Source organism: Gobio gobio (assembly GCF_949357685.1).
Source record: "Gobio gobio genome assembly, chromosome: 18".
NCBI classification, from domain to species: domain Eukaryota; kingdom Metazoa; phylum Chordata; class Actinopteri; order Cypriniformes; family Gobionidae; genus Gobio; species Gobio gobio.
In genome coordinates, this window is record NC_137111.1 from 48,095,395 (window position 1) to 48,110,866 (window position 15,472).

Consider the following 15,472-nt stretch of genomic DNA (forward strand, 5'->3'; position numbering starts at 1 on the left):
GTTCTTCAGTGGTTCTTCAGCGGTTCTTCAGAGGTTCTTCAGAGGTTCTTCAGCGGTTCTTCAGCGGTTCTTCAACGGTTCTTCAGCGGTTCTTCAGTGGTTCTTCAGTGGTTCTTCAGCGGTTCTTTAGCGGTTCTTCAGAGGTTCTTCAGCGGTTCTTCAGTGGTTCTTCAGCGGTTCTTCAGCGGTTCTTCAGCGGTTCTTCAGTGGTTCTTCAGCGGTTCTTTAGCGGTTCTTCAGAGGTTCTTCAGCGGTTCTTCAGTGGTTCTTCAGTGGTTCTTCAGCGGTTCTTCAGCGGTTCTTCAGCGGTTCTTCAGCGGTTCTTTAGCGGTTCTTCAGAGGTTCTTCAGCGGTTCTTTAGCGGTTCTTCAGTGGTTCTTCAGCGGTTCTTCAGTGGTTCTTCACTGGTTCTTCACTGGTTCTTTTACTAAGGTGCTATATAGCACCTCTGAAGAACCGCTGAAGAACCACTGAAGCACCAAAAAAGTTTCCCTATGATTATGAGCCAAGAATTTTTTTAGAGTGTATACTAGGGGAGATTGGGGTTAATTGGGACACTTTTTGGGGAAAACAGTCTGAGTTAGCATCTCACAGCAGTTTCTGCCTTCACAGAGCAGTCCTGTTTTCTAGCGTTTATTTAAGCCAGACCTCCCTCTCTTTCAGTGTAGATTTGATAAATGTTCCTGCCAAACCACAGTCATCAGTTCTGGTCATTTCCATGCAGCCGTCGGCCTCTGACTGTGTGTGTGTGTGTGTGTGTGTGTCTGGAATCCCACTGTTTACCGCGCGCTCTCCCGTCCGTCCTCCGGCGCGGTCATGTCTGCGAGCGTTGCTCGGAAAACCTCCTGGAATGTAAATATGCGTATCGATGAGTCCGTTGCATCACATTCGCTGTTAAACCCTCCCGGGAGCCGGAAGGACGTGGGAAAATGCGAGAGTTGTGGTGGTTATACATTCAGAGCTCATCAATCAGGCTGGGAAAAGGCCAGCCGTGTTCCCGCTGTCATCTCGTCCATGAATTATGATGTGATTTTATTGTTAGCTTTTAAAGCGATTGCCTTACCTGACCCGTTGTTTTATGGCCTGGGTGTATGACGGAGGGTTGTGTGTTTTGTTAATTACTGCTTGTTTAGGAAAATCTACTGTAAGAGGAACGTTTAATGAGGCAGGGATTGTTTCGCTACTATTTTTCAATCGTCAGGCCTCGTAATTTTTCTTCAGGCGCTCATTTACGACCTGCTGATCTATAAACAACACGCCGGCTTCAGACAATTATGCAGATTTGGTTTGGGAGATTTCCAGTCGGGTGGGAGGCGGTGCAGGCGCTCTTGTTGGAAAAGGTCTCGCGTTGGTATGGTTTCTCTGGCTCTGTGTGAAGTTCTAACTCATGCAAAACACAGAGGATGAAAACAAGTGTAAAACTTCAGAGAACGTCATAAATAGCAGCACGCAACAGGCTCCACTCGTGAAGCATTATGAGTAATGTACTTGAATTACTGGAATTGCAAGACTGCATTAAATTGAAGACAAGTGAGACATTTATAATGTTACAAAAGATTCTATAATCCATTATTATGTACATTATGAATACCTTTTATAATCCATTATTATGTACATTATTAATACCTTTATAATCCATTATTATGTACATTATGAATACCTTTATAATCCATTATTATGCACATTATGAATACATTTATAATCCATTATTATGTACATTATGAATACCTTTATAATCCATTATTATGAACATTATGAATACATTTTATAATCCATTATTATGCACATTATGAATACCTTTATAATCCATTATTATGTACATTATTAATACCTTTATAATCCATTATTATGCACATTATGAATACATTTTATAATCCATTATTATGTACATTATGAATACCTTTATAATCCATTATTATGCACATTATGAATACATTTATAATCCATTATTATGTACATTATGAATACCTTTATAATCCATTATTATGTACATTATGAATACATTTTATAATCCATTATTATGCACATTATGAATACATTTTATAATCCATTATTATGTACATTATGAATACATTTTATAATCCATTATTATGCACATTATGAATACCTTTATAATCCATTATTCTGTACATTATGAATACCTTTATAATCCATTATTCTGTACATTATGAATACCTTTATAATCCATTATTATGTACATTATGAATACATTTATAATCCATTATTATGCACATTATGAATACATTTATAATCCATTATTACGTACATTATGAATACCTTTATAATCCATTATTATGTACATTATGAATACATTTATAATCCATTATTATGTACATTATGAATACATTTATTATCCATTATTATGCACATTATGAATACCTTTATAATCCATTATTACGTACATTATGAATACATTTATAATCCATTATTATGTACATTATGAATACATTTATAATCCATTATTATGCACATTATGAATACCTTTATAATCCATTATTATGCACATTATGAATACCTTTATAATCCATTATTATGCACATTATGAATACATTTATAATCCATTATTATGCACATTATGAATACATTTATAATCCATTATTACGTACATTATGAATACATTTATAATCCATTATTATGTACATTATGAATACATTTATAATCCATTATTATGCACATTATGAATACCTTTATAATCCATTATAATGCACATTATGAATACATTTATAATCCATTATTATGTACATTATGAATACATTTTATAATCCATTATTATGCACATTATGAATACCTTTATAATCCATTATTATGTACATTATGAATACCTTTATAATCCATTATTATGCACATTATGAATACCTTTTATAATGCATTATTATGTACATTATGAATACCTTTATAATCCATTATTATGCACATTATGAATACCTTTATAATCCATTATTCTGTACATTATGAATACATTTATAATCCATTATTATGTACATTATGAATACCTTTATAATCCATTATTCTGTACATTATGAATACCTTTATAATCCATTATTACGTACATTATGAATACCTTTATAATCCATGATTATGTACATTATGAATACATTTATAATCCATTATTATGCACATTATGAATACCTTTATAATCCATTATTCTGTACATTATGAATACATTTATAATCCATTATTATGCACATTATGAATACCTTTATAATCCATTATTCTGTACATTATGAATACATTTATAATCCATTATTATGTACATTATGAATACATTTATAATCCATTATTCTGTACATTATGAATACATTTATAATCCATGATTATGCACATTATGAATACCTTTATAATCCATTATTATGCACATTATGAATACCTTTATAATCCATTATTATGGACATTATGAATACCTTTATAATCCATTATTCTGTACATTATGAATACATTTATAATCCATTATTATGCACATTATGAATACCTTTATAATCCATTATTCTGTACATTATGAATACCTTTATAATCCATTATTCTGTACATTATGAATAAATTTATAATCCATTATTATGCACATTATGAATACCATTATAATCCATTATTATGAACATTATGAATACCTTTATAATCCATTATTATGTACATTATGAATACCTTTAAAATCCATTATTATGCACATTATGAATACCTTTATAATCCATTATTATGCACATTATGAATACCTTTATAATCCATTATTATGCACATTATGAATACCTTTATAATCCATTATTATGCACATTATGAATACATTTATAATCCATTATTCTGTACATTATGAATACCTTTATAATCCATTATTATGCACATTATGAAAACCTTTATAATCCATTATTATGTACATTATGAATACATTTATAATGCATTATTATGTACATTATGAATACATTTATAATCCATTATTATGTACATTATGAATACATTTATAATCCATTATTATGTACATTATGAATACATTTATAATCCATTATTATGTACATTATGAATACATTTATAATCCATTATTATGTACATTATGAATACATTTATAATCCATTATTATGTACATTATGAATACATTTATAATCCATTATTATGTACATTATGAATACATTTATAATCCATTATTATGTACATTATGAATACATTTATAATCCATTATTATGTACATTATGAATACATTTATAATCCATTATTATGTACATTATGAATACATTTATAATCCATTATTATGTACATTATGAATACATTTATAATCCATTATTATGTACATTATGAATACATTTATAATCCATTATTATGTACATTATGAATACCTTTATAATCCATTATGCACATTATGAATACATTTATAATCCATTATTATGTACATTATGAATACCTTTATAATCCATTATTATGTACATTATGAATACATTTTATAATCCATTATTATGTACATTATGAATACCTTTATAATCCATTATTATGTACATTATGAAAACATTTATAATCCATTATTATGTACATTATGAATACCTTTATAATCCATTATTATGCACATTATGAATACCTTTATAATCCATTATTATGCACATTATGAATACATTTATAATCCATTATTATGTACATTATGAATACCTTTATAATCCATTATTATGCACATTATGAAAACATTTATAATCCATTATTATGCACATTATGAATACCTTTATAATCCATTATTATGTACATTATGAATACATTTATAATCCATTATTATGCACATTATGAATACCTTTATAATCCATTATTATGTACATTATGAATACATTTATAATCCATTATTATGTACATTATGAATACATTTATAATCCATTATTATGCACATTATGAATACATTTATAATCCATTATTATGCACATTATGAATACATTTATAATCCATTATTATGCACATTATGAATACATTTATAATCCATTATTATGCACATTATGAATACATTTATAATCCATTATTATGCACATTATGAATACATTTATAATCCATTATTATGCACATTATGAATACATTTATAATCCATTATTATGCACATTATGAATACATTTATAATCCATTATTATGTACATTATGAATACATTTATAATCCATTATTATGCACATTATGAATACCTTTATAATCCATTATTATGTACATTATGAATACATTTATAATCCATTATTATGTACATTATGAATACATTTATAATCCATTATTATGCACATTATGAATACATTTATAATCCATTATTATGTACATTATGAATACCTTTATAATCCATTATTATGCACATTATGAATACCTTTTATAATGCATTATTATGTACATTATGAATACCTTTATAATCCATTATTATGCACATTATGAATACCTTTATAATCCATTATTCTGTACATTATGAATACATTTATAATCCATTATTATGTACATTATGAATACCTTTATAATCCATTATTCTGTACATTATGAATACCTTTATAATCCATTATTACGTACATTATGAATACCTTTATAATCCATGATTATGTACATTATGAATACCTTTATAATCCATTATTATGCACATTATGAATACCTTTATAATCCATTATTCTGTACATTATGAATACATTTATAATCCATTATTATGCACATTATGAATACCTTTATAATCCATTATTATGCACATTATGAAAACCTTTATAATCCATTATTATGTACATTATGAATACATTTATAATGCATTATTATGTACATTATGAATACATTTATAATCCATTATTATGTACATTATGAATACATTTATAATCCATTATTATGTACATTATGAATACATTTATAATCCATTATTATGTACATTATGAATACATTTATAATCCATTATTATGTACATTATGAATACATTTATAATCCATTATTATGTACATTATGAATACATTTATAATCCATTATTATGTACATTATGAATACATTTATAATCCATTATTATGTACATTTTGAATACATTTATAATCCATTATTATGTACATTATGAATACATTTATAATCCATTATTATGTACATTATGAATACATTTATAATCCATTATTATGTACATTATGAATACATTTATAATCCATTATTATGTACATTATGAATACATTTATAATCCATTATTATGTACATTATGAATACCTTTATAATCCATTATGCACATTATGAATACATTTATAATCCATTATTATGTACATTATGAATACCTTTATAATCCATTATTATGTACATTATGAATACATTTTATAATCCATTATTATGTACATTATGAATACCTTTATAATCCATTATTATGTACATTATGAATACATTTATAATCCATTATTATGTACATTATGAATACCTTTATAATCCATTATAATGCACATTATGAATACATTTATAATCCATTATTATGCACATTATGAATACCTTTATAATCCATTATTATGCACATTATGAATACATTTATAATCCATTATTATGTACATTATGAATACCTTTATAATCCATTATTATGCACATTATGAAAACATTTATAATCCATTATTATGCACATTATGAATACCTTTATAATCCATTATTATGTACATTATGAATACATTTATAATCCATTATTATGCACATTATGAATACCTTTATAATCCATTATTATGTACATTATGAATACATTTATAATCCATTATTATGCACATTATGAATACCTTTATAATCCATTATTATGTACATTATGAATACATTTATAATCCATTATTATGTACATTATGAATACATTTATAATCCATTATTATGCACATTATGAATACATTTATAATCCATTATTATGCACATTATGAATACATTTATAATCCATTATTATGCACATTATGAATACATTTATAATCCATTATTATGCACATTATGAATACATTTATAATCCATTATTATGCACATTATGAATACCTTTATAATCCATTATTATGTACATTATGAATACCTTTATAATCCATTATTATGCACATTATGAATACCTTTATAATCCATTATTCTGTACATTATGAATACATTTATAATCCATTATTATGCACATTATGAATACCTTTATAATCCATTATTATGCACATTATGAAAACCTTTATAATCCATTATTATGTACATTATGAATACATTTATAATGCATTATTATGTACATTATGAATACATTTATAATCCATTATTATGTACATTATGAATACATTTATAATCCATTATTATGTACATTATGAATACATTTATAATCCATTATTATGTACATTATGAATACATTTATAATCCATTATTATGTACATTATGAATACATTTATAATCCATTATTATGTACATTATGAATACATTTATAATCCATTATTATGTACATTATGAATACATTTATAATCCATTATTATGTACATTATGAATACATTTATAATCCATTATTATGTACATTATGAATACATTTATAATCCATTATTATGTACATTATGAATACATTTATAATCCATTATTATGTACATTATGAATACATTTATAATCCATTATTATGTACATTATGAATACATTTATAATCCATTATTATGTACATTATGAATACCTTTATAATCCATTATGCACATTATGAATACATTTATAATCCATTATTATGTACATTATGAATACCTTTATAATCCATTATTATGTACATTATGAATACATTTTATAATCCATTATTATGTACATTATGAATACCTTTATAATCCATTATTATGTACATTATGAATACATTTATAATCCATTATTATGTACATTATGAATACCTTTATAATCCATTATAATGCACATTATGAATACATTTATAATCCATTATTATGCACATTATGAATACCTTTATAATCCATTATTATGCACATTATGAATACATTTATAATCCATTATTATGTACATTATGAATACCTTTATAATCCATTATTATGCACATTATGAAAACATTTATAATCCATTATTATGCACATTATGAATACCTTTATAATCCATTATTATGTACATTATGAATACATTTATAATCCATTATTATGCACATTATGAATACCTTTATAATCCATTATTATGTACATTATGAATACATTTATAATCCATTATTATGCACATTATGAATACCTTTATAATCCATTATTATGTACATTATGAATACATTTATAATCCATTATTATGTACATTATGAATACATTTATAATCCATTATTATGCACATTATGAATACATTTATAATCCATTATTATGCACATTATGAATACATTTATAATCCATTATTATGCACATTATGAATACATTTATAATCCATTATTATGCACATTATGAATACATTTATAATCCATTATTATGCACATTATGAATACATTTATAATCCATTATTATGCACATTATGAATACATTTATAATCCATTATTATGCACATTATGAATACATTTATAATCCATTATTATGTACATTATGAATACATTTATAATCCATTATTATGCACATTATGAATACCTTTATAATCCATTATTATGTACATTATGAATACATTTATAATCCATTATTATGTACATTATGAATACATTTATAATCCATTATTATGCACATTATGAATACATTTATAATCCATTATTATGTACATTATGAATACCTTTATAATCCATTATTATGCACATTATGATACATTTATAATCCATTATTATGTACATTATGAATACCTTTATAATCCATTATAATGCACATTATGAATACATTTATAATCCATTATTATGCACATTATGAATACCTTTATAATCCATTATTATGCACATTATGAATACATTTATAATCCATTATTATGTACATTATGAATACCTTTATAATCCATTATTATGCACATTATGAAAACATTTATAATCCATTATTATGCACATTATGAATACCTTTATAATCCATTATTATGTACATTATGAATACATTTATAATCCATTATTATGCACATTATAAATACCTTTATAATCCATTATTATGTACATTATGAATACATTTATAATCCATTATTATGCACATTATGAATACCTTTATAATCCATTATTATGCACATTATGAATACATTTATAATCCATTATTATGTACATTATGAATACATTTTATAATCCATTATTATGCACATTATGAATACATTTTATAATCCATTATTATGCACATTATGAATACATTTATAATCCATTATTATGTACATTATGAATACCTTTATAATCCATTATTATGTACATTATGAATACCTTTATAATCCATTATTATGCACATTATGAATACCTTTATAATCCATTATTATGCACATTATGACTACATTTATAATCCATTATTATGTACATTATGAATACATTTATAATCCATTATTATGTACATTATGAATACCTTTATAATCCATTATTATGTACATTATGAATACATTTATAATCCATTATTATGCACATTATGAATACCTTTATAATCCATTATTATGTACATTATGAATACATTTATAATCCATTATTATGTACATTATGAATACCTTTATAATCCATTATTATGTACATTATGAATACATTTATAATCCATTATTATGCACATTATGAATACCTTTATAATCCATTATTATGTACATTATGAATACATTTATAATCCATTATTATGCACATTATGAATACCTTTATAATCCATTATTATGTACATTATGAATACATTTATAATCCATTATTATGTACATTATGAATACATTTTATAATCCATTATTATGCACATTATGAATACATTTTATAATCCATTATTATGCACATTATGAATACATTTATAATCCATTATTATGTACATTATGAATACATTTTATAATCCATTATTATGTACATTATGAATACCTTTATAATCCATTATTATGCACATTATGAATACCTTTATAATCCATTATTATGCACATTATGACTACATTTATAATGCATTATTATGTACATTATGAATACCTTTATAATCCATTATTATGTACATTATGAATACATTTATAATCCAATATTATGTACATTATGAATACATTTATAATCCATTATAATGCACATTATGAATACTTTTATAATCCATTATTATGTACATTATGAATATATTTATAATCCATGATTATGTACATTATGAATACATTTATAATCCATTATTATGTACATTATGAATATATTTATAATCCATTATTATGTACATTATGAATACATTTATAATCCATTATTATGTACATTATGAATATATTTATAATCCATTATTATGTACATTATGAATACATTTATAATCCATTATTATGCACATTATGAATACCTTTATAATCCATTATTATGTACATTATGAATACCTTTATAATCCATTATTATGTACATTATGAATACCTTTATAATCCATTATTATGTACATTATGAATACCTTTATAATCCATTATTATGTACATTATGAATACATTTATAATCCATTATTATGTACATTATGAATACATTTATAATCCATTATTATGCACATTATGAATACCTTTATAATCCATTATTATGCACATTATGAATACCTTTATAATACATTATTATGTACATTATGAATACCTTTATAATCCATTATTATGCACATTATGAATACTTTTATAATCCATTATTATGTACATTATGAATACCTTTATAATCCTTTATTATGTACATTATGAATACCTTTATAATCCATTATTATGCACATTATGAATACATTTATAATCCATTATTATGTACATTATGAATACCTTTATAATCCATTATTATGTACATTATGAATACCTTTATAATCCATTATTATGCACATTATGAATACATTTATAATCCATTATTATGCACATTATGAATACATTTATAATCCATTATTATGTACATTATGAATACCTTTATAATCCATTATTATGTACATTATGAATACCTTTATAATCCATTATTATGCACATTATGAATACATTTATAATCCATTATTATGCACATTATGAATACATTTATAATCCATTATTATGTACATTATGAATACCTTTATAATCCATTATTATGTACATTATGAATACCTTTATAATCCATTATTATGCACATTATGAATACATTTATAATCCATTATTATGCACATTATGAATACATTTATAATCCATTATTATGTACATTATGAATACCTTTATAATCCATTATAATGCACATTATGAATACCTTTATAATCCATTATTATGCACATTATGACTACATTTATAATGCATTAAAATGAAAATTATGAATACCTTGATAAAGCATGCAACAGGCTCCACTCGTGAAGCGTTATGAATAATGTACTTGAATTATTGAAATCGCAAGGATGCATTAAATTGATTACATTTATAATGTTACAAAAGATTATATTTCAAATAAATGCTGTTCTTTTGAACTTTCTATTCATCAAAGAATCCTGAAAATATGAATATTCCACACAAATATGACGGATAATAATCATAAATGTGTCAAATCCTCATATGAGAATGATTAGTGGAGGATCATGTGACACTGAAGACTGGAGTAATGATGATAAACTCAGCTTTGATCACAGGAATAAATGACAATTTACTACATATTCACATAGAGAACATATGAATTACATTGGAATGATATTTCACAATTTTACTGTTTTTTTGATCAAATTAACACAGCCTTGGAGAGCAGAAGAAACTCTGGCTATACTGTATGCAAATATATAACTATTTTGAGAAATTCCCGTTTTCTAACAGCGACTGATTGATGGATCTCTCGCCACGATTTTGGATGATGTACATTTTACATTTACTTGTAATGCATTTGGCAGATGCTTTTATCCAGAGCACTCGAGTCTGTCACTCAAAGTGCTTTATCACTAAAAAATCATTTTCTCTATGGAGAAAATTAATGTGATTTTAACTTGTGGCATCCGTCACCTGTGCTCTATTAAATGTGACAGCAGGACAGAGAAGGAGATTCGATATTACAAAGCAGATCAAACAAGCCAAGATGGAAACCATTTTACTCTATATTGCTCTTTAACACTCATAAAGGTCCAACCTCGCAACCAACACAATATTAGGTCATAATGTAATGCCCGATCGGTGTATATTTACCATAGATCCAATTCTGTAAGTGAAAGAAGGTCAAACGCACTGGGACGTGTGCGGGATCTCAAGAGGAAGTGAGCTCTGTAATTAATATTTCTCATGCAAACCACTAGTGAGAGACACTCGTTACAAATAGAAAATGTGCTAATACTCTCTCTAAAGAGGCTCAGTGCTGAAACTGCACTATTAAATCATTTTTAAATAACTATCCAGAACAGCATGAAAGTGCGGGCGTCACATTTGCAGACAGTATTGAACTCCAAGGAACTCTAATTTGAGAATTACCCATAATTAACAGTAAAGTTGCGAAGTCAACCAATGTTAGTGATGCGATGAAACCTCTCAACTCTAATATTTAGGCATTAAATGTAAAATGTTTTGATTGCATATTTATGTGAAGACTGGTGTGAATTATTTCACATGATCTTGATAATTAGTTTATTCCGAACACAGCCACACACCGCATAAAAATAGCATGTTAGTATCATGGTGGAGCGTTTTCACAGGTAAACACCGCTCTGTAAAAATCTATATGAACATATGTTTTAATACAGGTTTTGATACAGGTTTTTAATATATGTGACATATATAAAATTGTCCGTTTTCCTATATTAGATGTACATATATGTGTACAAATATGCGTGCATACATATATAGGTTCATGTATGCACGTATATATGCACCTATATGTTCACCTATGTACTTTTTTTGTTGTTGTTGCTACATTTAGACTGTAATGACCTTTCAGCCATATTCATCTAGAAACTGCATTAAGACAATACAGAAAACATTGCATTTTGCATTGCATTTGGTGGATGTAACGGTGAATGTGTGAGCTGTAATGTGAATTTGAAATTGAAAAAAAGGCTTGATTGACAAAACCATTTTGTTATACATTTCCTTCTTTTCCACGATCTTAATACAGAAAAGAATCGACCTTGTAAATGTTTCAGGAAAACGTGTAGATATAGCTTTCCATCTCCTCCTAATTGCCATAGTTAAATTCCATAACATGCCAATTACATGTGATACCAATTTCACGTGTTCGCACATGCATAAGTTCTTGCATCACTTTTTTTTTGTTAGTTATTGCATTGATAATAGATAATATGAACTACTCATCATGCATGATAGTTGCCAAAGTGAGATATTGGCTACAAAATGACCAGATCCTGCCATGAGCTATATAGGAGACATATCTTGTATGTATGTTTAGGGCTTATATGTGGATAAAAAGAAGCAATACAGGAGACCTATATGGCCTGTATATGCACCTCAATTTTGCCTATATGTGGCATATATGCAGCATATATATATATATTATCATATATGTGCATATAAACTGCATATAGGTTCTTTCCATGTGGCTCACTTGTTGGGTGTTTGTCTTTTATTCATCCGCTCTCGTCCCAGGGTTCTTGTTCTATGAGGACATCAGTAAGCCGGTGAGCAGGACAGAGGCCAGCGCACTGAAGATTATAGTGGAGGAAGCTGTTATCTGTGTCAACCCGCAGGCCACCGTACACATTACAGGAGGATTCCGCAGGTAAGACCCCGAGTCGATATCAGTGGTTTGTGTGTTCAGTGTGCGATTGTGTGTTTATTTTTTATGGAACAACATTTCTGTCTTGACAACTGTCAGAGTGTTTGGCATGGTAATGGATATGGCCATGTTGATATGTTTGGTCTTGGTGGAATAGATCTGCTGCTGCTGCTACTACTCTTGCCAAAACATACATGACACGCTGCTGCTGTACAATATTGCACAGATGAATTACCCATAGCAGATGTATTCAGGTGGAGCTGGGGAAGGTGGAGGGTTTCAGAAAGTGCTGACCAAGTATTTGACTAGGGCTGCCACTTACGACTATTTTTATATCGATTAATCTATCGACTAATTTATCAGTGAATCGATTAATCTATCGACTAATTTATCGGTGAATCGGTTAATCTATCGGCTAATTTATTGTTGAATCGATTAATCTATCGACTAATTTATCTGAATCGATTAATCTATCGACTAATTTATCGGTGAATCGATTAATCTATCGACTAATTTATCGGTTAATCTAATAATCTATTGACTGATTTATAGGTGGGTCGATTAATCTATCGACTAATTTATCTGTGAAACTATTAATCTATCAACTAATTTATCGCTGAATCGGTTAATCTATCGACTCATTTATTCCTGAATCGATTTATCTATCGACTGATTTATCTATGGGTCAATTAATCTATCGACTAATTTAGCGATGGATCGATTAATCTATTGACTAATTTATCAATTAATTGATTAATCTATCGACTAATCTATCATTGAATCGATTAATCTATCGGCTAACTTACAGATGAATCGATTAATCGATCGATTAATTTATCGTTGAATCGGTTAAACTAACGGCAAATTTATCGGTGAATCGATGCATCTATTGGGTAATTTATCTGTGGATCGATTCATCTATCGACTAATTTATCTGTGGATCGATTAATCTATCGACTAATTTATCGTTGAATCGATTAATCTGACGGCTAATTTATTGGTGAATCAATGAATCTATTGGGTAAATTATCTGTGGATCGATTAATCTATCGACTAATTTATCGATTGATCTATTGATTAATTTATTGGTTAATCGATTAATCTATCAACTAGTTTATCGATTAATCGATTAACCCATTGACTAATTTATCAAAATAACTTTCAACAATTTGACTTTTACATTTCATTTAACTTGCAGCGTTGGCCTTCAGTAGTGTACTATAAAAAAGTATAAATGTAAACAAGCCCTTGACAAAATGTAAAACTAAAAGAATAAAAATGTAAAAAGGTACAAATTTGTAAACAAACATAAAAAAGAGAATATCAGTAAATACTTTTTATATAGAATAGTGTTGTCACGATACTAACATTATGACTTTGATAGGATACCAGACTAAAATACCTCAATACCGATACTGAATCAATACCATGGCAAAAAACTGTAAAAGTAATTTAATATGTATTCAATATGTGTACAGATGTATTCAGGTGGAGCTGGGGAAGGTGGAGGGTTTCAGAAAGTGCTGACCAAGTATTTGACTAGGGCTGCCACTTACGACTATTTTTATATCGATTAATCTATCGACTAATTTATCGGTGAATCGATTAATCTATCGACTAATTTATCGGTGACTCGATTAATCTATCGACTAATTTATCGGTGAATCGATTAATCTATTGACTAATTTATCGGTTAATCTAATAATCTATTGACTGATTTATAGGTGGGTCGATTAATCTATCGACTAATTTATCTGTGAAACTATTAATCTATCAACTAATTTATCGCTGAATCGGTTAATCTATCGACTCATTTATTCCTGAATCGATTGATCTAT

The 15,472-nt window shown here is 26.6% G+C and overlaps 1 protein-coding gene across 1 annotated transcript in view; it reads left to right on the forward strand.

Moving 5' to 3' along the window:
- dntt (deoxynucleotidyltransferase, terminal) overlaps positions 1 to 15,472 on the forward strand; it is a gene marked incomplete at both ends in the record, with an annotated part of 247,276 nt that overhangs the window by 70,715 nt on the left and 161,089 nt on the right. Inside the window, one exon of the mRNA XM_079843630.1 lies at positions 13,505 to 13,637. Within this exon, the coding sequence (XP_079699756.1) occupies positions 13,505 to 13,637 (133 nt within the window). The remainder of the gene's footprint in view (positions 1 to 13,504; positions 13,638 to 15,472) is intronic.